At 42.3% G+C, this 22,260-nt stretch overlaps 1 protein-coding gene across 4 annotated transcripts in view; it reads left to right on the top strand.

The window, feature by feature from the left end:
* The window catches only part of rptor (regulatory associated protein of MTOR, complex 1), a 277,608-nt gene that overhangs the window by 236,768 nt on the left and 18,580 nt on the right, over positions 1-22,260 (top strand). Inside the window, exons 26-30 of one of the 4 annotated variants that reach the window (XM_050043588.1) lie at positions 2,566-2,671; positions 7,953-8,067; positions 8,202-8,326; positions 9,392-9,493; positions 17,158-17,205. In XM_050043588.1, the coding sequence (XP_049899545.1) occupies positions 2,566-2,671; positions 7,953-8,067; positions 8,202-8,326; positions 9,392-9,493; positions 17,158-17,205 (496 nt within the window). Of the gene's footprint in view, positions 1-2,565; positions 2,672-7,952; positions 8,068-8,201; positions 8,327-9,391; positions 9,518-17,157; positions 17,206-22,260 lie in introns of all 4 variants that reach the window. The other 3 variants (XM_050043587.1, XM_050043590.1, XM_050043589.1) reach the window with 3 other exon arrangements.

Genomic DNA, 22,260 nt, shown 5'->3' with positions numbered 1-22,260 from the left:
GCTGACACAGTGCAGGACCACAACCCTGGGAACCACAGTATCAGCTGGCTCTTACCTTGGCGTGCACACACACACACACACACACACACTTCTGTCTCTCTCTCTCTCTCTCTCTCTCTCTCTCTCTCTCTGTCTCAGCTTTGGGAAAACATCAGCCACAGCCTATCAGCTAAATCTGCCTCCTCTCAGGCTCAGTCAGGAGCCATAAATAGAGACACTGTATGTGATATACAGATAAACCTGACTTGACTGCACACTCACAGAAACACACTCTACATACATTTCATACACAAATATATTTATTCATAGTCTCCACTCAGAGGTATTAAAGTGTGTGTTGTCTTTCCCTTCAGGCAAGATATGCAGAGTGAGGACATTACAAGAATATTGATTACACATACAGTAGTAGTAGTGTAGTCACATGGCACTGTAGCTGCATGTGTGTGTTTTGTCAGGCTGTTTAGCATTCAGTGGGTGTGGGAGGTCTCGCTGTAGAAATGTGCTTAATAAGCACACACTGGCAAGCAGCAGTTAAACACACACACACAAACCCTACAACAGGTTTTTCTCTATTGTTTACACTCTGTTGATTATTTATTAGTCTATTAAAAATGCATAATAATAGCAAAGTCAGAGATTTTAATTTATAATTTTAATACTCCAAACTGAAAAATGACATAAATCAACTTATATTACATTCTGCATATTGAATCTCATGTTAAAAAAGGAGTCATTAAAATAAAGCCAGGGCAAAATCTGTGGGGGCCATTTTGTTACATAAGACTTAATAACGTTCATACTTTTCATACTGTCCTTCTGCTTAACAGATGAGATCAGATGTGATTGCATAAAGTGAACTCGACAAAATGAGCTTCACTTAACATTGTAGTTGGCAATCAGTAATCAGGCCTGCGATGTGACGGCTTGATAATGTTTGTATTGTCAGTGGGCTTCATTCACAAACACTGCATACGCACAAATCTGTGCTTATACTTTGCATACAGATCTATTAAACATGAATTTTCAAGGTTCCCACGGTCATGGAAAACCTGGAAAAGAGTTTCACAGTCACATTTTCCAGGCCTGGAAAAACTCATGGAATTAGGAGAAGTATAGTTTCAAAAGTAAGTCACGTAATTTTATTGTGTAATGAAATTGTTGCAGTAATATTTGTTGATAACCTTCCAATAGAATAAAAGAACAGTAAATTTATTTTCTGTTGCTTTAAAAGTTAACATAGCTCAAATTTATGTCAGTGTGTGATCTTTGAGAGAGAAGGCTGAGAGTCGTATAAGGGGGAACTCTGGAACTTATTTGTAGAGCAGTTTTCAAGTTGAAAGCAGAAAGTGCTGTCCAGTCCAGCCAGTTGTGGCTAATGTGATGTGTGTAAGTGTGTGTGTGACTGGATTCAGGAGGTGTTAAACAGTCTTATTGCTGTGGAGACGAAGGATCTTCTGAAACACTCTATTCTGCAATGCAGTGAGATGAGCCGACTGCTGCAGCTGCTCCTCTCTCACTCCAGGAGGACTCTGAGTTGTACTTAAAGTCCGCTGTGTAGAGTGTGAACAGGAGCGGTGCTAAAACAGTTCCCTGTGGAGCACCAGTGCTGCTCCTGACCATCCCAGAAACACGGCTTACAAGCCTGACATACTGAGGCCACTCTGCCAGGTAGTCTGTTATCCAGGACTTCAGGAAGCGACCTACTCCCATCCCCTCCAACCGGTCTCTCAGTATGGGGGACTGGATAGCATTAAATGCACTTGAAAAGTCAGGCAAAAGGATCCTCACATAATATCCCAGCTCCTCCAAGTATGTGCAGGCCCAATGCAGCATGTAAAGAACCGCAACTTCCACCTGATCTTGTCCTTCACCGTGATATGTGCAGGATGACACCATTTAGTGTTCACAAGCAGGATCTGTTTTTGCCGCTTGCCTTCGCGTCCCTGTCCACTCACACAGTAGAGAAGCCGGGTAGGTTCACACAAGAGTCAGGCTCATTGTCATTCAGCCACGTCTCTGTGAAGCACATGAGACTGAACTCCCTGTAGAGTCGTCGGCTGCTCACCAGCGCCAGCAGCTTGTCACAATTGTTGGATAGCAAGTTTACATTCCCATTAGGACCGACGGCAGGAAAGACTTGTAACTCCACCTCCTAGCCTTTAGCTTAGCTCCTGCTCTGCACCATCAAGAGGGTCGGGGCATCCGCCATATGTGCTAGGGCAGCAGCTGAATAACCTCTATATATTTGTCCATGCAGTATGTTAAGACAACTTGTGTAGCTTGTACTCATTTGTGCATTGGCTTCCTGTAATCTGCCTCTGGATGTTTACACAGACGTATTTGTGTTCCATTTACCTTCTAAATTAACAGCGGATTTGGAGCCAATTTTTTGATGAAAGATAACTTGACCTCTCTAGAAACTACTGATGTCTGAAGTAGCAATCTTATACTTCCACTGAATTTCTGTGTATGTCTGAATTTCCACTGGGGATGCCACATATTTAAACCATATGATCTTTCCTAGAAATGTTCCAAATGGAGTGATCAGGTGAACCTCTCTTTCAGATCCCAGAGGAGCACGACCTGGAGAGTCAGGTGAGGATGGAGCGCCAGTGGAGGTTCTTGAGAAACACTCGAGTGAGAAGGCAGAGCCGAAGCATCACACAAAGGGGTTAGTGACACACACACACACACACACACACACACACACACACACACAGATATTCATGCATATGCACATAAGGGCTCAACTGATGTTATTTCAAAATATGGCTGATTTAATATTCCACAGCCCTGACCTAACCAAACCTAACTGACATCACTGTTGCTAACACAACAAAAACAAAGAACACTACCTGCCAACACAATGCTGTGAAAAAGAGGGAGATTTTCTGGGGGACTGTCAAACCCTCAACGCCCCTGTCCCCATATAACCCTACACTACAGATGAACATAATAATTACAAGGATGTGAAAGTAAAATGGTCTATCGATAACGTATATAGACTACACACCCAGACGCCATCTCACTGTCCCACCATAGACTAGCCTACAACTACCAAGTAGAACAGCGATGTGCTACTGATTCACCTCACACATTAACACTCAACTAAGACAAACAAGCGTGAGGCTGTGTCTCACATACACGTAGCCAGAGAGAGAGAGAGAGAGCCATGCTCCAGACTGGGTTGCTAGGTAACGGTATAAATATTCACTAACTGTAGCATTACATGGCTAGCAGTTATTAATAAGTTTCAAGCCTTTTAAATACTTGCCGTTGGATGTAAGCCACTGCTGCTAATTAGCTCGTGCTAACACTCTAGAGACAGTCCTTTAGCGCTATATCTAACCTGTTTAACAACTGCAGGAAGTTTGTTGATCTGGTGGGGTGTCGGGTGATTGTAGATCAGACCCTCAGCACAATCCTGTTGTCCTTCTCTGGAACCATGAAAGATGTCCACACCATGACATTTTTTGCCCTCTAGACAGCGTGCTGCAGTTTTTGTTCTTTGTCTCTGTGTTTATTGGCAGCTAGTAAACCAAGTTTAAAGGTACATGTACCGCCACCCACTGTGTCAGGCGTGTAAATGCTACCCTTGTTAAGTCAATGAAAGCAGTCTGGCTTCATATTATTGGCCCTATTTATCGGCTATAATTTCAATTATCAGAATAATTGATAAGAATAAAAACGTCCCATTATTGGTCGATAATTAATCGGCCCGATATATATCGAGCATCCCTAGTGTAGTCTATAACAATAACATTTTCACAGCACTCAAAACACTTTGCTTGCTACACACAAAGGGAGGCACCAATCTGTACTGAAGGGGCTGTCTACCAGCAATCTACATCACCATAAATTACACCTATAAAATCACGTTAACAAAAATGCATTTCAGCTTTAACACTATTATAGTAAAAAGACTGAGTCATTTAACCTGATGAATCACCCTATGCAAATTGAGGATTTGTTTGTGGGGGGGCTGGGTGGGGATGATGTCATAAAATCTGATGACAGACATTCAAAGCTGCATTCAGAAACCTCAATAAAAGCATTGAATGTAATAAACAAGACATTCGGTACAGCCCCTGACATTTACTTCTGATTTGTTATTATTTCACTTCTTCAGGGAATATTGGCACAAACACGTTTATTTGTTCAGTGTGTTATGTAATGAAATTGAAAAAAATAATAATTTTGTTAATTTTTTGCCAACAGTTTGAGGTCTGAGAATTGAATCTTGAGGGACTCCATATGTTAGGTTGTCTACTTGAATACAAAATAACTGATGGACTAAAAAGGGTCCCAGTCTTAGATGATCGAATTCTTACCATTTCAGAACGGCCCTTCTTGATTAGCAGCCCTAAAACCAGCAGTGCCAAATACAGTACTAAGATCACAGAGAGAGCATCACAGAGATATTGCCAGAATCTTGTTTATTTGAATATTTTTGGAGCCTTGATGAGGGCAGAATCTGGCTGAAATCCAGACTGTCCAAATAAAAGTACAGACTGAGACACACACTGGCTGTGGATGGTTCAGCTTTGTTTCAGACTTGTGAGTGAGCAGATGATCTGCAGTGATGAAAGAAGATTGATTGAAACCAATCCATAGTCAGAAAAAAAACCTTATGAGTCACAGGACTCCCCTCACACGCACACACACACACACACACACACACACACACAAACCCACACATTATAGAGCCCAGGGTGCCAGCATACCCACAGACTCCCCAAGTGAAGTCAGAGCTTTCTCAAACAGAATAGCTAACACCCCAACGTCATAGGCAGCCCCAGCCACACATCCAAACACACACGCACACACACACACACACACACACACACACACACACACAGTCAAGAGTAGATTGGCGTCAGAGCTGAGGCTTGCTTCTCCACATGTCTCTCCCTCTCTTTCTGACTACTTGCTAAATCATTGAATTCCCCTCTATACTCTCAGTTTTTTGAAAGAGAGAGAAGTAGTAGGGTTGCCCTCATTCAGTCTGTTCCCTCCAGAGAAAAACGAGATGAGAGGAGAGGAGGGAGGGTGGGATGGAGTGAGAGGAAGACTGAGGACGGAGGAGGGCGAGACGGAGGCAGGAAAGCTCGAAATAAGAGAAGACAACATGTGCTAAAGAAATATTTTGGCTTGTAAACCTGACTTGACTTGTTTTTCTTCTCTCGGTGATGCAAAATGTTCACCCATCACCGTGCAGTTCTTAAGTCCCAGAGGTGGTTTCAGATTTAACAGTAGCTCCATATCGAATGTGCCGTCAAACAGCACAAACAAAAGCAAATCGATGATGATGATCTTGCTCATCTTTTAACCAAGGCCTCAGCATCTCATATCTACTTTTCCCTCCAACTACATGTTTTCCAGCACAGCAGCATCTTTGATGAATGCGTGATGGATTTTTCCTCAATTTTTTTCATCTCATTATGGCGGTCTCGAGTGTGCGCTCAGCTCAGGTAGCCAAGGACAGGTTTGTGAACAGATATGTGTTGTTGCCATGACAACATATGGTGAGGCAGTGAACTTAGCAGTTGCATTTGTGCGTTGGCACTGTATTATACTCCGCTGAAATCTGCCAAAGGGGCACGCTTCCACACTTTATTCTCCGCCCTGAATCTCCTACCGTAGACTGCCATATGTTTTGCTTGTTTTTCTTGCTTTGCCTCAAGGCCAGCTATTGTTCCTTTGTACCCCAGCAACACTGTAATACTTTCTTTTTCCCATACTCAGTCATTCATTCCAGTATGTTCTGGTTTTAAGATTCTGTTATAAAGGCCTAGTTGCTATTTATTCCTGTCCTGTTTTCCCTCTGTTCTGTTCTGTCCTATTTGCAGCTACAGATACTCTGTTTCCCCACTGGCATTATCAAAGTTTCATTTTAATTAGAGAATACATTTTCTAACAACAAACACGCAGGGCATGCTTAAATTACAAGAGTGTAATTTTTTCTTTTTAAGTATCTGTCTGAAGTAAGCACACATGCTTTCACATACAGATACAAACTGTTACTGGAGTCTGTCACTCCCTTGTTCACTCATTCACTACTCCCCATCTAACAGACACCCAGGGGGTAGGAATTTCTCCCATCTTAACGTTGAAATCATATATTGCATTCAAACGGATAGCGCACTCTAGCGCCTCAAACGCGTATTGCAACAACGGTAGCCGCTGTGTACCAAAAAGCTATGATAACATTGATGAAACCATGTCCTCCATTAGCAACGCCGCTAACAGCTAACAGCGGCGCAGTGATGCCAGGAGAGGGATGAGGTGTGTGAGGTTGAGCCACTTGGCGCTGGCCTGTGATTGCATTACCTTTCTCCTTCAGCAGCTCTTTCCACCTGGGAAAGGCGACCCTGATGTTGAGCCTCGTTTTTTGAATTCGCCCGTCACGTTGCCTTTTTGATTCCTACGCACTTTCTTGGCGACGAGGATTCCGTCTCCCATGATGCTGCATATGCATGATCCTGCATTATGCTCAAAGAGTGGGACTTTGTTATGCTGCAGTAGTGCCGGGGTAGTAGCAGAGCGCCTCTTGCTCCTCTCCTTCAGCTTCTCAGTCACACAGCGCTGGCCTGGCTTTCAATGAAAACGCCGAAGGCGGGGCTGTATGTCCCTTGCTGGTGGATGTATTTTCAAGATGGCAAAACATTGGAACCCCCCAGACGACTTACCGCACAATGTACAAACAAATCCGAAATTCTCCTTTTACGAGAATAAGTCAGATTGTTGGTGGAGGTAATAGTACACCAATGTGCCTTTAAGTGGCAGACACTTAATGTTATGCACTATATAGTAAATAGGAAATGATTTTATACACAGCGTGTATTTCAGCAGAGCATTTATATTGTTATCAGATCCCACAAAAAGACCAAACTCAGCCCATATTGTGTTATTCTGTTACTGTATTATTAATAAATGTTATTCTTCTGTGCCATAGAGTTCCATTGTTCTCCTCAAACACTCATCAGTCACATCAGTGAGCCTCACCACTGCATGACATGACACGCTCCTTCATTACCATTAAGAGCTCCACCTTAACCTGTTTGAGTGTCCTTGTTGTGAAAGAGATTGAGAACTATTAGTCCTAAGAGTTCTTTGCATTGTATGGGCACTGTAATTAATTCTGACTTCAGCTGCTTTCACCCTGACAACCGCCTACCTGCAAGAGCATTCCCCCCCAAAAGCAAAGCGTTTTTTTAAAAGTGGCTACTGCTGCTATGATCCACGGCTGCGATCACACTTTGGTGAACACTAGCTGAAGTGACAGCTAGCTTGTGGCTGCATACTGTGGCAAGACAACAGAAATCACTGAAACTACCAACGCATTCTACATTTTTGAACATTTTACCACTCATCTAAAGTTTGATGAAAATGTTATCCCAGGCCAGTTTTTCTTCTGGTTTTCCTTATAAATAATACCTTTTCCAAATTATTTTAAAAAATTTGACAATTTTGACTGTTTGTATTTCACCATTTCCATGTCTTCTGGGTATGTTTTTCATATAAGCCTGTACAGGTTTCTACCATAGCCTCACATGCACTTTGTATTTTTTTTTTATTCCCATTTGTTTTGTATTCATGTAAGTTAAAGAAATAAAATAAAGAAATTATTTATTTAAAGATTTACATCTTCAGTAAGGACAGATGGGCTGAGGTCAGGTAGCTTGGTAATATAGAAAAGCAGAATAAGCAGGAGGTGGTGAGGGCTACTTTCAGTGTTGGATTCAGAATGTGAGGTTGTGGCTGTTTCCTGGAAGCAGTACATACAATCATAGGCCTGGTACATGCCGACCAAGAAAAGATGAATTTGTTCAGTTTTTGCCAGTGCCTCTTGCTGAAGATATTGGAAAATTCACAGCTGTGATTTTCCAGTTTCAAGAAATTCTCATCCTTTTTGCACTTGTTCCCATTCCTGCTTGTGCCCCCCATTACAGGTGTTTCTCGTCTCGATGATCAAATATTCATCAACCGCAACCCTGGAGTACCATCTGTTGTGAAATTCCACCCCTTCAACACATGCATCGCTGTGGCCGACAAGGACAGCATCTGGTCAGAGACGAAATGAAAAACCAAATCAGCTTTAAGACCGTTATGCAAATGAGCTCAGTTACATACTTCATGTTTTTCAAATGTAAAACAGATCCAGTCATTAATGAGAGTAAATGTGTGTGTGTTTGCTGTAGCTTCTGGGACTGGGAGAAGGGCGAGAGGCTGGACTACTTCTACAACGGAAACCCTCGGTACACTCGCATCACAGCCATGGAGTACCTGAACGGACATGACTGCTCATTACTGCTCACTGCAACAGGTTTGATGGACAAATCCACTCACACAGAAGCCCCACAGTACTGCACAGAGTAAAAACTCAAGAAATTAGTAACATTTTCCTTGAGAGAGCAGCTCAAATGATCACGCCCACCAGCACAGTAGAAATCGCAACGAGACTCATTTGTAGCGGCAACGAGCCTTAAACACTTGACTCTTACCCCCACAAACACACACGCACAAAGCGCTCATGTGTATTCATCATCATTCATCAACAGAACAAAGCAATTACCCTCCATGGCTTTATCTTCATAACCCAGAGGAACTGTAGAAAACAACTCTGCATTAAAAGGCACACAGAAACACACATTCATTTTGTTTAGTCTCAACAGTGCAACATTAAACTAAAAATGAATGGTCTATTTCATTGCACACCTCCTGAAAACTTGCTAAAGCTCAGGGATTAATACATTTAGATTCCATCTCATCAAAATGTAAAGTGCACTTATTGAGCTTTTCTCCATCCGTCATGCTGTGACAGATATGAGGAAGGACATTCCTTATGAAAAAATACATACAGGGTTAAAGAAGTAAAATGCGGAATGTAAATCAAGCAGAGACTTTTATGGGTTGTAATGGCGCTCTCATAAGAGTGCATGGACATGTTTTATGTTAAGCTCTGTGTTTGAGCTGCGCTGTTCAGACAGGTTTTTAGGGTTAGAGACTCCTGCCTCACTTTGTTTCACACTGTCAAGACGCTCTCAGGCAAAGAGCCTTTTAAGATGCTGCTCTGCATTCGCTATTGATTCTTTTGAGAGGTGTGTTTGTGTGTGTGTGTGTGTGTGTGTGTGTGTGTGTTCATTTTCAAGTCGTGCTGCGTGTTGCATGTTTTGAAAGAGTCTTCAAGGTTTTCGTCAAATCTGCACAGTTCAACACGCACTTCCAAAAATCCATTAAGAATACAAATGAGTGTTGGGTATGTGTGCTGCGGCTGCCTCTGGCCTCAGCCTGTGCTCTTCACTGTTTCCCTTTATCCATATTTTCTCCTGGCTCTCACTTTTTACTCCCCCTCTCTGTATATTTTTCCCCATCCCTTCCCTCTCTACAGATGATGGAGCATTACGAATCTGGAAGAACTTTGCCGACCAGAAGAACCCGGAGATGGTGACGGCGTGGCAGGGCCTTTCCGACATGCTGCCCACTACCAGAGGTCAGCCCACCACCAGCGCTCACAGTAAAGACCAACGCTCTATTTTACTATCTGCCCCCATCCACCTACCCATACTCCCACAGCACTTGCTGTGGCAACTCGCCGACTGTCCACCCCTCCCAGTTATGCTTCCACACCTCCCTGCCTATAGAGCAGCCAGGTTGTACCAGTTAACTGCATTTTCTCCATCTAGTTTTTAGTCTCACAGCTTTTAACTGCAGTGGCTTTTTGGACCATGTATGCAAAACAAACAAACAAACAAAAAAGCCTGAACGCCTGAGGTACTTTATTGGGTTAAACAAAGCACAAGACTTAAATTTTTAAACATCCTGTTTTTAACTTCTGTTACTTTAAAGTTGGCCTATGTAACGTGTTCATGAACAGAAGCCAGTGCAGCCACAAGAGCCACTTATCACATAATAGTACATGCTAGGGGTGTGTCATATCATCTCGTTCACAATAATACCAGTATATTTTTTTAATATCATATAAAAAATTCATATTATGATACTCACGATATTTCAGCTTGTTGACCTATTGATGTCATACTGTTACCCACGGCAACAACAAGCATGGCTTGTTACCCGCCCTACAGAAGGAACTCATTCAGCCACTCCGCCGGCAGCAGCACAGCGTCTCTCCCTCTCGTCTCACTGTGTCATCAAGTGATTAAACCTTTGGTCTTGTAAATCTACGTGATGCTCGCGGCTCGACAAAAAACAACATATATGTGAATATACAATAGTTATGGTAGCAAAACAGCCTGTCACAGGTCACAGTGTGATGATTAGAGGAGAAATGGCAGAGCATAAAAGTCCAGGTGGAAAAAAAACAACTCAGTCATTTAGGATTTTGCAAAAAAAAAAAAAGAAGGAAATCACCTGTTGATTTTTGCAAAAAAAAAAAAAGAAGGAAATCACCTGTTGATTTATATATATAGATCCCAGGGTACATTTTTGTATATGGGAGCTGTTCAAATGTGTAATTTTGTGGTAGATTTTATTTTGTTGCACTATTACTATTATATACAGAATCTAAATCTCACTCTGAGTTACTGTTGTTGTTTACATACTAAAAAAATGAGAGATAGTATTAATAATAATAATAATATGATATTTGAATTTTCAAATATTGTTTTGTTACTAATTTGTCATATCTTTAAGAATATCATTATTGCAAAAATACCCTAAAATATCGTGATATCATTTTAGGGCCATATCGCCCACCCCTAGTACATGCCAGAGGTGTGGACTCAAGTCATATGAACTCAACTCATATGACTTGGACTAGAGTTAGACTCAAGTCACAAATTTAATAACTACTAATAATAACCAACTTGACACTGACTTGCACCGTGACTTCAACTTGAACACCAGTGGTGACTCTTGACTTTGCTTAGATTTGAGCCTTTTGACTTGGAAATACTTGATATCTTCCACCTTCAAAACTTTTTTTTTAAATGTGTGCTGTGAGACAGTTCATTTCTCTTCATTTCCTGAATTATCTAACATTAACACTATTCATTCCCAGCAAGACAACACTTAATTCTCCAGACCTACTTTGTTTAAAGCAATCCAATAGCATCCAATAAAGTTGCAGAAGAGAACCATGAAGAACTAACTTCACTTTGCTGAGCGCCACTTGGAATAATTAAACCAAAGCTAATTATGTTGCGTACAAAAACTGCACAGTTGATTTAAAAACAACAACAATTGTAGTATGCAAAACATACAGGTCAGAAATCACAGCCAGAGACACACTTGTTTCAACCCATAAGTACAAATTTTAAAAAGCATTCATGATATTTAAGAATGTGAATATTATAAGTCTAGGACTTGAGACTTGGCCTCAGACTTGCCTGTCTTGACCTGGGACTTGAGTCGGGACTTGCCTGTCTAACTTGGCATTTGAGTGGGGACATGTCAGTCTCAACTTGGAACTTGACTCAGGACTTGCCTGTCTTAACTTTGCACTTATCTTGGGACTTGTAAGTCTTGACTTTGGACTTGACTAGGGACTTGCCTGTCTTGACTTTGGATTTGATTCAGGACTTGCCTGTCTTGACTTGGGACTTGACTCAGGATTTGCCCATTTTGACTGTGGACTTGACTTGGGACTTGGCTGTCTTGACTCGGGACTTGAGTGCAAAGACTTGACTCTTACATGTGACTTGCAAAACAATGAAACTTGGTTCCATCTCTGGTACATGCTAACAGCTAGCCTCACAAGTAGTGAGGAGTTAAATAGTCAGTCAGCTCAATTAAACAATAATATCTACCTGAAGTTTGCTCACATTAGCTCTCATTAGCCAAAATAAACTACTCATTATACCAGATGGAGTCAGGCTGCAGCAGCCAAATCCACAAGTGTATTGACTTTGTGATTTTCTTGCTTATGAATTCAACTTTCATTTGCAAGAAGAATAATTTTGTTCCTTCTTTGAAAGTTACATAGCCATTCTTCAAATAACCCTATGAAGGTGAGTCTCTACAACAGTTTAAAAAAAAAGGAATTTCATGAAAGTAGGATTTTTTTATTCAGAGTGCATTAATTAAAGTTAGTTGTTATTAAACTAAATGGAGAAAATGCATGGCACACTTACCATGAAGTTATTAGAAGAGATCACCAGCCCCATCAAACCCAGTCAGACTATCAATCATAACACTCACTCACAGCAACAGCACAGCATTAATTACCATATGATGTGTGCTTTTAATAGAGAAACACATTTTGATTCATACATTGCTCAGGGCAGTTTTTAATGGTGCAAAAAAAATGTTCAAAATCAGCACAGTGGGTCATACACACACACAGTATGTGTGAGCACACACAGACCAGACCACTACATCAAATCCAGGACAGTATGTCACATATAGTACATACAGTATTTTTACTGATTTGACCTGATGGAGTGAAATATATAAAACCACCTGAGTTCATCTCTTCTCCCACACTGCTGTAGATTGTTTTTGCCACCATGGTTGCAGGTTTGGGATTGTCAGGAGTCTGAATTTAGTTCCGTCAGTCAAAACTAACCTAACGCTAACTTAAAGCCAGCTGTCAGCCTCACCTGTCTCACCCTGTCATATGTGCCATATCCATCATATATCTGTCATATCTGACACAGCTGGAGGAAAGTTGAACCTGGTTGGAGACCTGCATTCAAAGTTTGTTTATGAAGAGAAAATGAATCATAAAAAGGTGGATGGTTCATCATTCTCTGCTGAGAGGGTTTTCTCTGTTGCATGAGTATTACTCGGACTGTTGGACGTTGGTGGATTCACTGCCATGTTTGCCTTCTGTGTTGACAAACTTTCATAATTCGTGAGGCAGAGTTATTCGCAAATATTTGAACCAGCCCTGACACCCACAGGACATACTTGTCAGAGACATCCACACATTTTTGTGATGTGCCAGGTTACTCTCCCTCTCTCTCTCTCTCTCTCTATCTCTCCGTCTCTCTCTTTCTCATTTTTCTGCCTCGGGCGTTTCTCAGTTGTGGATTCTGGGTCAGGGAGGTTTTTAGGCAAAGTGTGACAGCTGTAGTAATGATTGTATGTTTCTCTGAATTCTTGATACCCTGTCCCATAAATGCAATAATTAACTGCCACACTTGTGTCTGTTTTGAAAAACTTTTTAAATGGTCTGTGACCGAGTGTTTTAGCATGAGCACATGTGATGCCAGTGTTGTTTAGGCAGACAACATTCAAATAGATTTTTCTCCAAGCGCATCTCGTGTAGAAAAAGACACATATTTAGCTAATTGGTAGCGACGAGAGCGGAGCTGTCAGGATGAGTGACTGGCTGACTCACCGGCTGGCGGGATATCTATGCAGAGGTGTGGACCGCACACTGCGTGCACATATGTGTCTCCATCATTACAAAGCCACAGAGTCACAAGAGCTCTGTGGGGACCTGCAGAGAGGCGACACACTTAACTAGCATCACTGTCTGTCTGACTCTCACAACGCTAATCGCCCTGAGAGACTCTTCCCCTGCAGAGGACTCTCCTGCAGCGAGCCACAGCCTTGTTTTCACTAAGACTTTAACATTTAATGGTGTGCTTGTTATCCTGGTTGTGTCGTTACTGACAGACGCTGTGTCGGCTCTGCATTCAGACTACAGTGGAGGCATCAATTTTAATATAAACAGCTGCTCCACCGAGATCTTTCCTGGAAAAGTTTTACTGAAGAGTCCAGTTTCAACTTGTTGGTGTTCAAATTTTTTTTTTTTAAACTTGGCAAGAAAGTTAAAAAAAACATCTGCAATTTATCTCTCACTCTCTCTCTCACACACACACACACACACACACACACACACACACACACACACACACACACACACACACAGAGTTTCCTCTGTCGCATTCACACACACCTCCTCCCCTCCTGGCCCAGTAATCACTTCAAAAATATTACATAGAACATCTTCCAGATAGAGTACAATAATTATATGCTTGTGTTTTGAAATTTTTAGAATTGTTTTGCATTGCCTCAGTGGCATTAATAATTTAAAACCCAATAAAATATTACACAAGTCTGTCTTTGTGCTGCCAAAAAACCTGCTCTACCTCTGTAGGTTGTTGCTACAAGACTGTGAACGTTTCTCAAGGAGATGCTGGAAGGCTCACACACACACACACACACACACAGACACACACCAGTCCCTGCACAACCTGTCCTCACTCATCCCGTCCCCATTGTCCAATAAGAGGCTTTTGTACTGTTTTTCATCAGTGAACCATCTCTGTAGACTCTGTGTCTGTCTGGCTTGTTGTTACTTTGCTGATTCTTTGATATTGTTTTGTGTTTTTCCCTCATCTCAAGAGAGGCTGAACAAGGCAGCGAGCAGTTTTCCCGATGATGTGCACCTCCGCAACAACAAATCTTGCAATTGCAAGTCATTTCTCATGATTAGATTAATGGATTTATTTAATCACACACCTTCACCCTGGTGAAATTATTTCAGGTTGTCCTTTTCACTATTGACCTTGCTCAAACTCTCATTCCAATGCACAAACACACACACACACAGTCTTTTCTAGTCAAGCAGTGACTCCACCCTGCCTCTTTTATTTTTAATCTCTGAACCCCATCAGTCTGAAGACGATAAGCCACTGTGGGCAACAGTCAATATTTCAGGGGTTCCGGTGTAGCCAGCTGGTACCAGATAACAGATATCCAGATAGCCAAGATTTCTTCCTTTGTGCGCGGGTCATTCTTGGTAGTGAGTGAGTAATACAGAGTACCCGCGGATCCTTGAAAAGTCTTAAAAAGTCTTAAATTCATGTATCTAAAAGTAAGGCCTGAAAATGTCTTAAATTCATTACTCAAAGGTCTTAAAATTGTTGCGGAAGGAATATTTAATCTGACTTTCTTTTCTTTTTTTAATTCTCGCGGCACTTTTCTGTGAGTATCCATGCGCCGTCCAATAACGGCGCGCGCTGGCAGTAGCACATACACAATGAATGGGTTCGTCGGCGGAGGTCTGCGCTTTGCGCGCTCTGTGTGAAAAGGGCTTAACGGCGCTCGCTGGCCACCTGGTACTCAATATGCTGCTGTAGTGGTTTGTTTTCCAGACGTGAGTATCTTTGAGCAGTGAAAGTTCTTATTTATGACTTTTTACTTGTCTGCAGTGATTTGTTTTCCACAGAGCTCTACGTGCAAGCATTTTATTTGCATTTGCGACTAAAAATAGTTTTGTGCCAGCAAAATAAATCATTCAGCACACTGTGTGAGTCCAGATTTCAACCAGCAGCAGAAACGAAAGGCGAATCATGCAGGCTGTGGGTTGAACGGGGGTCACAGACAGGAATACGGTGGTCAAATAGCCTACGGCGGCTCTGCGGCGCAAAATAACGGCTTACCGGCGGCGACAGAGAAATCCGACCCCAGGTCCAGTAGCCTAATTTCCTCTTTTGTTGGCGTCATGACTGCCGTTCACATTTCTCTCTTTGTGGCAGGTAACGGTCCACAAACCTCACTGCACTTTAGGGACTGTTCTTGACTTATGAAGGGACTGTTCTTAACTTGTCAGGGGAGGAGGGTGGCTGGTTGATTTTTATTTTATTTATTTATTTTATTTTGATCCCCCCTATGTTAATCACTTATTGATGCTGTTTTTGAAGTATGAATAAGTAAATAAGTAATTTATTCCATTGAAATATCATTGATGTATTATAGAAAAGTGATTTATCTTTTTATAAATGACAAAAGGCACATCTGCCTCATTTTTGCTGTGGTATCCTGATACTACTCAGAACCGTGATACTTTCACTGGTATCGTACCGTGGGTCCCACTTTTGGTACCGTGACAACACTAGATGTCACAACCATTCCATTCGGAGTTGCGCAGTGAAGCGGCTCTGGTGCCGCTTAAAAAAGTGTTCCCCCACTTCTAATTTTACAAATTAAGCACTGGTTATCGTACAGCGAGATCCCCCAACCATCGCTTATATTTATAGTTTTTTCGGTCTTAAATTCCATTCAAGGTGGCATTAAAAAGGTCTTAAAAAGTCTTAAATTTAACTTACTGAAACCTGCAGATACCCTGGTAATATTGATCGTCTTGTTACAATGCAATGTGCTGCTGGGAGACCTTGGTCCTAGCACTCATGTGGATGCCACTCGACATGCACCACTCACTCAAAGAGGGTTGCAGATGAACTACCCCACTTCATGGCAACGGCAATTCCCAATGGGAGTGACCCCCGGGGCACACACTGGAGGTGGTGTACTGGCACATCCCATGGATGCTTGATTGGATTGGGATCTGACTAATGTGGAGGCCAGGTCAGTGCCTTGAGCCTTCTGTGACATTCCTCGGGCCATTCCTGAACAGTTTTTGCCATGTGACATGGCACATTGTTCTGGTGAGGGTGCAACTGCCATGAGGGGGTGTATGGTCTGCAACCATGTTAGGGTTGGTGGTGGGTGTCAAGTGGCATTCACAAGTGCCAGGACCTCAAGATTTTCCAGCAGAACATTGCATTGTAAAGAGATGATCAAAGGTATTTGCTTTACCCGCCAGTGGTTTTAATATTTTGTCTGTTCAGCATATAAATGAAGATAATTTTCTTAAAAAAGCCAAATTGTCATCAGACGATAACCAGTGGGTCCAAGATTGTATTTTGAAGAATGTGTTTTGCCTCTTTTGCTCTCCACATGGACTGTTTACCTGCATGCAACCGAAGCCCACTCAAACATGATTGGTCAATACTACTCGGACTATAAACGAAAACCAGAATGCTTCCAATTCCAAAATCAACCCCCGTTGCCCAGAGATTGTGCATCCATAAGCAGATATCTGTTTATAGAGATTAGGGACCCAGTGCAGCTTCCACAGCTCCTGTTTGTAATGCAGAGGCAGCAACTCAGCTCATGCCTCTCTCTCAGCCTCTCTCACTCTTTGATCCCTGCATATCACTGTTAGTCATTTGGGAGACGCCATGCTGGGAAACGGCAGCCTTGTTCATCCCTCTGCTGTTTGAATGCATGTGGAGTATACTCGTGAAGTCATACTTTTAAGTGTGTGTGCGATTGTGTGGGTCTGCATGCACGGGGGGGTCCTTTGCTAATGTGTTGCTTGCTTTGTTGCGTTCCTGCTCTCCTTCCTCCCTGCCCTCCCTTCCCCCCTCTCCATTTGCTCCTTCCCCCTGCTCGCAGGTCTGGCCAGAAGGGTCTCCATCTATCTTGACAGGAGTAAGCAAGGAGGTGAGTGTTGCCATTCTCTTCTCTTCTCTTCTTTTCTCCCTCACTCCCAGAGCAAAGGTGCTGCACTAAACAGCCAGCAGCGTGCCTCTTTTTTTTTGTTTGTTTTGTTTTGTTTTATCCCCCCGACCACCACCCCCACCCCTCATCCCTTCATCTGTCCAGTGGTGCTCCATCACTTCATCCCTGGCAGTCATCCTAAAAGATGAAAGTAGGGGTGATGTGTTTCTACAAGTGCTAACGGGCCCTCTTCAACAAGTTGGACATGCTGTTCTTACAACAAATACAGTGCTAAGCCTTGCTCCCTTTAGTTACTGTTGTTATGCCTGTGTAGCTTTCAGTTCTAGCCTCACACATACTGTATGTGGTTAACAGTATAATGGGGGCGAAGTTACCACCCTATATTCTTTAGTATTTATGAAACAATGGATCATTGATTTCAGACAGAGGCAGAAGAAAGCAGCATGTTAAACACCCTTTTAATATCACAAGAAAAAAAGGCTGTGAGGACAAGCAAATGTCCTCAGCAAATACAACGCCATCTTAGTGTATGTGATGGCCATCAACTGAGCTTTTTTATGTAAGTGTAACAAACTGATTTAGTTAGTTGAAGAGCAACCTTGGTATTCGTTCAACCTGGTCCCTATTACATCTGTAGGTTAGTGTGTACATATGTCCATACCGTGCTTGTGAACGCAATAGCTCAAGAACGCCACAAGGGAATTTCTTCAAATTTGGCACAAATGTCCACTTGGACTCAGCAATGACCCTCTCCTTAATGTTGTCAGACACTGAGAATAACAGTCCGAGCCTGTCAGGGGCAAAAACATGTACTTTTAGTGGACATACATTGATGGTGCTCAATTGCCCACAGGGATGACTTTGCAACGCATTTCACCCCATTTCAACCCTCTTACTGCAGGGATTGGCATGTAGTTGTCATTATCAGGTAAAACATTGGACATTCCTTTTATATTTGTTGGTTCCCCCTTTACAGAGTCAGATATATAGAGCTGTGTATGAAGACTAGATATATTTTTAATGTGCACACACACAACAGACAGCTCACAGACTGTGAAGAGAAAATTGCTGAATTTAACAAAAAAAGTGTGCTTCATTAGAATCGCTAAGTGCACCTTTAAATCCACATACGAAATTCCATTTGAATAGGTGCTTATTTAAAGAATGGGAAAATATCTCTTGCCTTTGGTGAGGCCGAGGTCTATCCTCAAACAGGCGCTGCACCTATGACTCGTACTAACCTCAAAATGGCTCCTCTTGTGTATATAAAAAGTACACTTTTTTAAGCTGGTCCCAAAGGTGTCAGTGTTTAATTGGGAGCGTTGCGGTGCTGTGTGATTTTAATAGCATAGAGCCACCCAGTCCGTCTCGCCGGAGGGATTAGCCTGTTAAAGTCCAGAGGGAACCGGTGAAATTAGGAGACTGTGGCACAGACTGGAGAAACTATTCCTGCGGCTACTGCACAGCACACAGACTTTACATCTCTACAGATTAGATTGAGGGTCGATCTAATTAAGTTCTGATCCACATTGTGTTAATAATGTTTCAGCTTTTTTTTTTCTTCCCATTTACCTCTGTCCCCACCCTCTACTTATTCCTATCGCTGCAGTTGCTCAAGATTAGAAATGTTTATTTTCTGTTGTCTTCTTTCTCCTCATCCTTGTCTTTTGGCTGCAGAAGTGAAAATAGGGCAGGCAGCCCTCTCCTCTTTGGCTTTAGGGAGGCAGACACTGTGTCCTGTTCTACATTTTGCTGCACAGCTTGGTGCCTTGTTTAATTCGGGGCTCTGACAACTTGCTAAATCAAAAACCAGGGACTCGGTTTGAAGTTGGAGATGGGCACGTGACTTGGAAGTTTTAGGAAAATGAGACAAAAAGCCCCAAGGCAGACTCACTTCTTTTGTCTGCAGCCCTTACTGGGATGCAGGGCAAGGGGTTTCAGTGTAATGTAGGTCAAGAGTAGCACCAAGTAGACAAGAGACAAAAACTTACTTTACCATATATGTTATAGTAGGAATGCAGGAGATCAAAAATTACCAGTTTAGATATCAGAAACCTGTTCGTGTGTTAGGTCATGATGTTTGTAATTTGACAGAAAACAAAAATATGACCTTGGTCTTGGTTCAGGTTTGAGTCTCAGATTCGTCAGGACCAGGTTGGTTGAATCTAGTCGGATCTGAAAGGCACAGGCAGGCTCATGCAGACCTCTACACCAGTTGCAGATTGTTATGGCTTTTTTGCACTGTGAAATTGAAGCAAAGATCAAAGAAAACCCTCTACAGAAGGGACAGATGTGTGAACTGCTTTTTAATGTTAAATAGTAGAGTTCTTGCAAGTTCAGCTCCTCCTCCATATTTGACCTTTTCATCACTAAAGCCGTATTTCCACCAGAAACTTTTGGTATAGTATCTTTAGACCTAAAAGTAGCCCCTACAGACGTACCTAGACCATAGATGCGTTTCGGGTTTCCACCGCAGACAGTACTCTTAAATGTAGACGGGGTTGTTGTTACTGATGTATGAACATACATGGTTACTCATGTATGAACAGTGGTTACATAACCTTCAAATCCAGCCACAGCTCAGCCCCGAGCAAGGCTAACTGTTCTCTGCTGACCAATCAACGGGCTGCTGTGTTTTTAGCTCCACCTTTTCGTACCGGATCAGTGTGCTGGGTACTTCAACAGAGAGGTGATGAAAAATGAGGACAGTTCTGTATCATCCACAACTTTTCGCATTGGAAACGGAAAAATAGCCGTTCTAATGTGTACTGAACTGAACCAAACCATAACGGACTGCTTGGTGGAAACAAGGCTTAATTTGCAATGTGATTTGATGGATTTTGTAAGAGTCGCCTAAATCATGTGTTCAGTTCCTACTATTGGGGATCTCCCTTGTGAATTATGTAAAATTATGTAGGAAATTAGTGTTAGTCTCCTGTCCACAATCATCAGGTCAGCAAGTGCTAATGTCATGAAGGTTACGCCTCATTTCACAAGGTCTTTGCCAACCAGGCAGGTCAAAGCCTTTTACCTCTCCAAATGTCAGGCCTCAGCCTTCAAAGGTTGTACAAATGCTAAAGCAGGGATGCCAGTCAGAGCACTCCCAAAAATAACGTCATCTTCTCTTTGAGGCACATGCTTGCCGGGCAAGTCCCAGGTAATCCTGGAGACTCTTTATTACCTGAGTCCTGGAGGACCTTTTCAAAGCAAACACGATGAAGGGAAGAGAGGGGAAAACACACTGAGGGGGGAGAAGTACCAGGAAGGCCGCAGCACTGGTTTAATGAGCTGCAGTGTGGGGGAGAGCTAGTCCATCACTGGAGATAATAGCGCAGAATAAGAATGCAGAGGAAGGCGCCTTCTCCAGAGAAAAAAAAGAACAGTGAAACAAAGATATTCATGCAAAGGAATAGATAAATATATCTCAAATTAGGTTAGATTGTCTCGGCACACTGGCGCAGGAACAAGATGATCTACCACAACTGCTGGCAGCCCAGCTGATAGTGATGTTAAAAGTAGCTTGTTTTTTTCCTTGTCTAAGATTCAGCAAGGGAAAAGCCATTCTGTGAACAGTATCATTACTGTTTTTGACATTGTTATAGGGGAAGAACATTTGATCCCAAGCAGTAAGAGAAAGAGACAAGGCTTAAAGAGAGAGCGTAGATAGAAGCTATCTATACCTCCACCTCTGTAAGGTGGTAGGATTTACAGCTGAGGAAACATTGCCCACACTCCTTTGCTCTAGTCCTTCCTCCTCACATCTCTAATCTCCATGTCCATATTGATTTCTGTGTGGGTAACTAAGACCCGCTCAGGCCCACAAAGGTGCCCTCTGAGGCAGAATTGTATCCCGTGATGAGCAGCTGAGTGTTGACCCTGTGAGACAGAACTGAAGGGTCGGGTTTAAGGTTGCAGATCTGTGAGCTCCAACCCCCTGAACTCCCAGCAAACTGTTCTTATTGGAAGATTTAATGCAGTGGAGAAGGAAAGGGGAGACGATAACAAGGAAAGATTTGGGATGAAGTGAGTTTAGGGTGAGAGGGAGTGGGTGGCTGGGGGGAGAGCCAGAGAGGAATAGAAAGACAGAACTGGGTTAAGGGGACAGTTACCCTGGCCCCCACAACTCCAGGGACCAGAAGCCCAGGGTTTAATCGTGTCAACTGGTTTGTGCTAATTTAATGGACCATTTATTAAGCACCAAGACCAGTGTCAGCTGATGGTAGGGGCCCATGGTGGGTCCTGCCTTATTACCCAAAGGATAGTAATTATTTACAACTTGGATCTTTTGTCTTTAGTTTCTCCAATCTTTTGTACTGGCTTTGAAAACATTGTACTCACTGGGACCTCATTTTGGAAAGAAATGTGTACAGCAGTCAACAGCGAAAGACAAATCATTTTTGGATCCCATTCGAGTTGTGCCATGAATTACACATGATATTTGTCAATTTAAAAGATAGATTTGCAAGTCAAGAAAGTTGCAGTTTGTCGTAGCGCATTTAGTTTTGTGTGAAATGGCTCAATGAACTTCATCTCTCATCGCGCACAATATACATCACTACCACCAGATAGCTAACTAGGTAACATTATCTAACCTAACATGTTTTATCCAGCGTCTCCTTGGTTTTTATCAATCAGAAAGCAAAAGAACAGGAAGCAAAACAACAAGCAACACCCATTGCTCATGTGAGTATATTCTGGTACGAAACACACAGGCATCGCAGTGTCAGCAAGAACGAAAGGTATGACAGCACTTGTGCAACTAGTGTAGTTATTCTAATTCCGTATTATACTTAAATACTCATGCTTGAATGTTATACTTCAACAGCTTAACGAAAAAAATAACTTTATTGACATACAAAATCTTTTTTAAATTGACAAACACGTTATTCATAGCACAACTCATATGGGATCAAAAAACTATTTGTCTCTCAGCATTAACTACTGTATTTTTCCGAAACAAGGTCCCAGTGTGGTCCACTGGACCACTGCTGATCTCTGGAAATATGGCTCATCATTACAGCATAAAAGCAAGAAACA

This window comes from Epinephelus moara, chromosome 5 (genome assembly GCF_006386435.1).
Source record: "Epinephelus moara isolate mb chromosome 5, YSFRI_EMoa_1.0, whole genome shotgun sequence".
In the NCBI taxonomy this organism is placed as follows: domain Eukaryota; kingdom Metazoa; phylum Chordata; class Actinopteri; order Perciformes; family Serranidae; genus Epinephelus; species Epinephelus moara.
The sequence above is the reverse complement of the archived record's forward strand: the minus strand, read 5'-3'. Positions and strand labels throughout refer to the sequence as shown.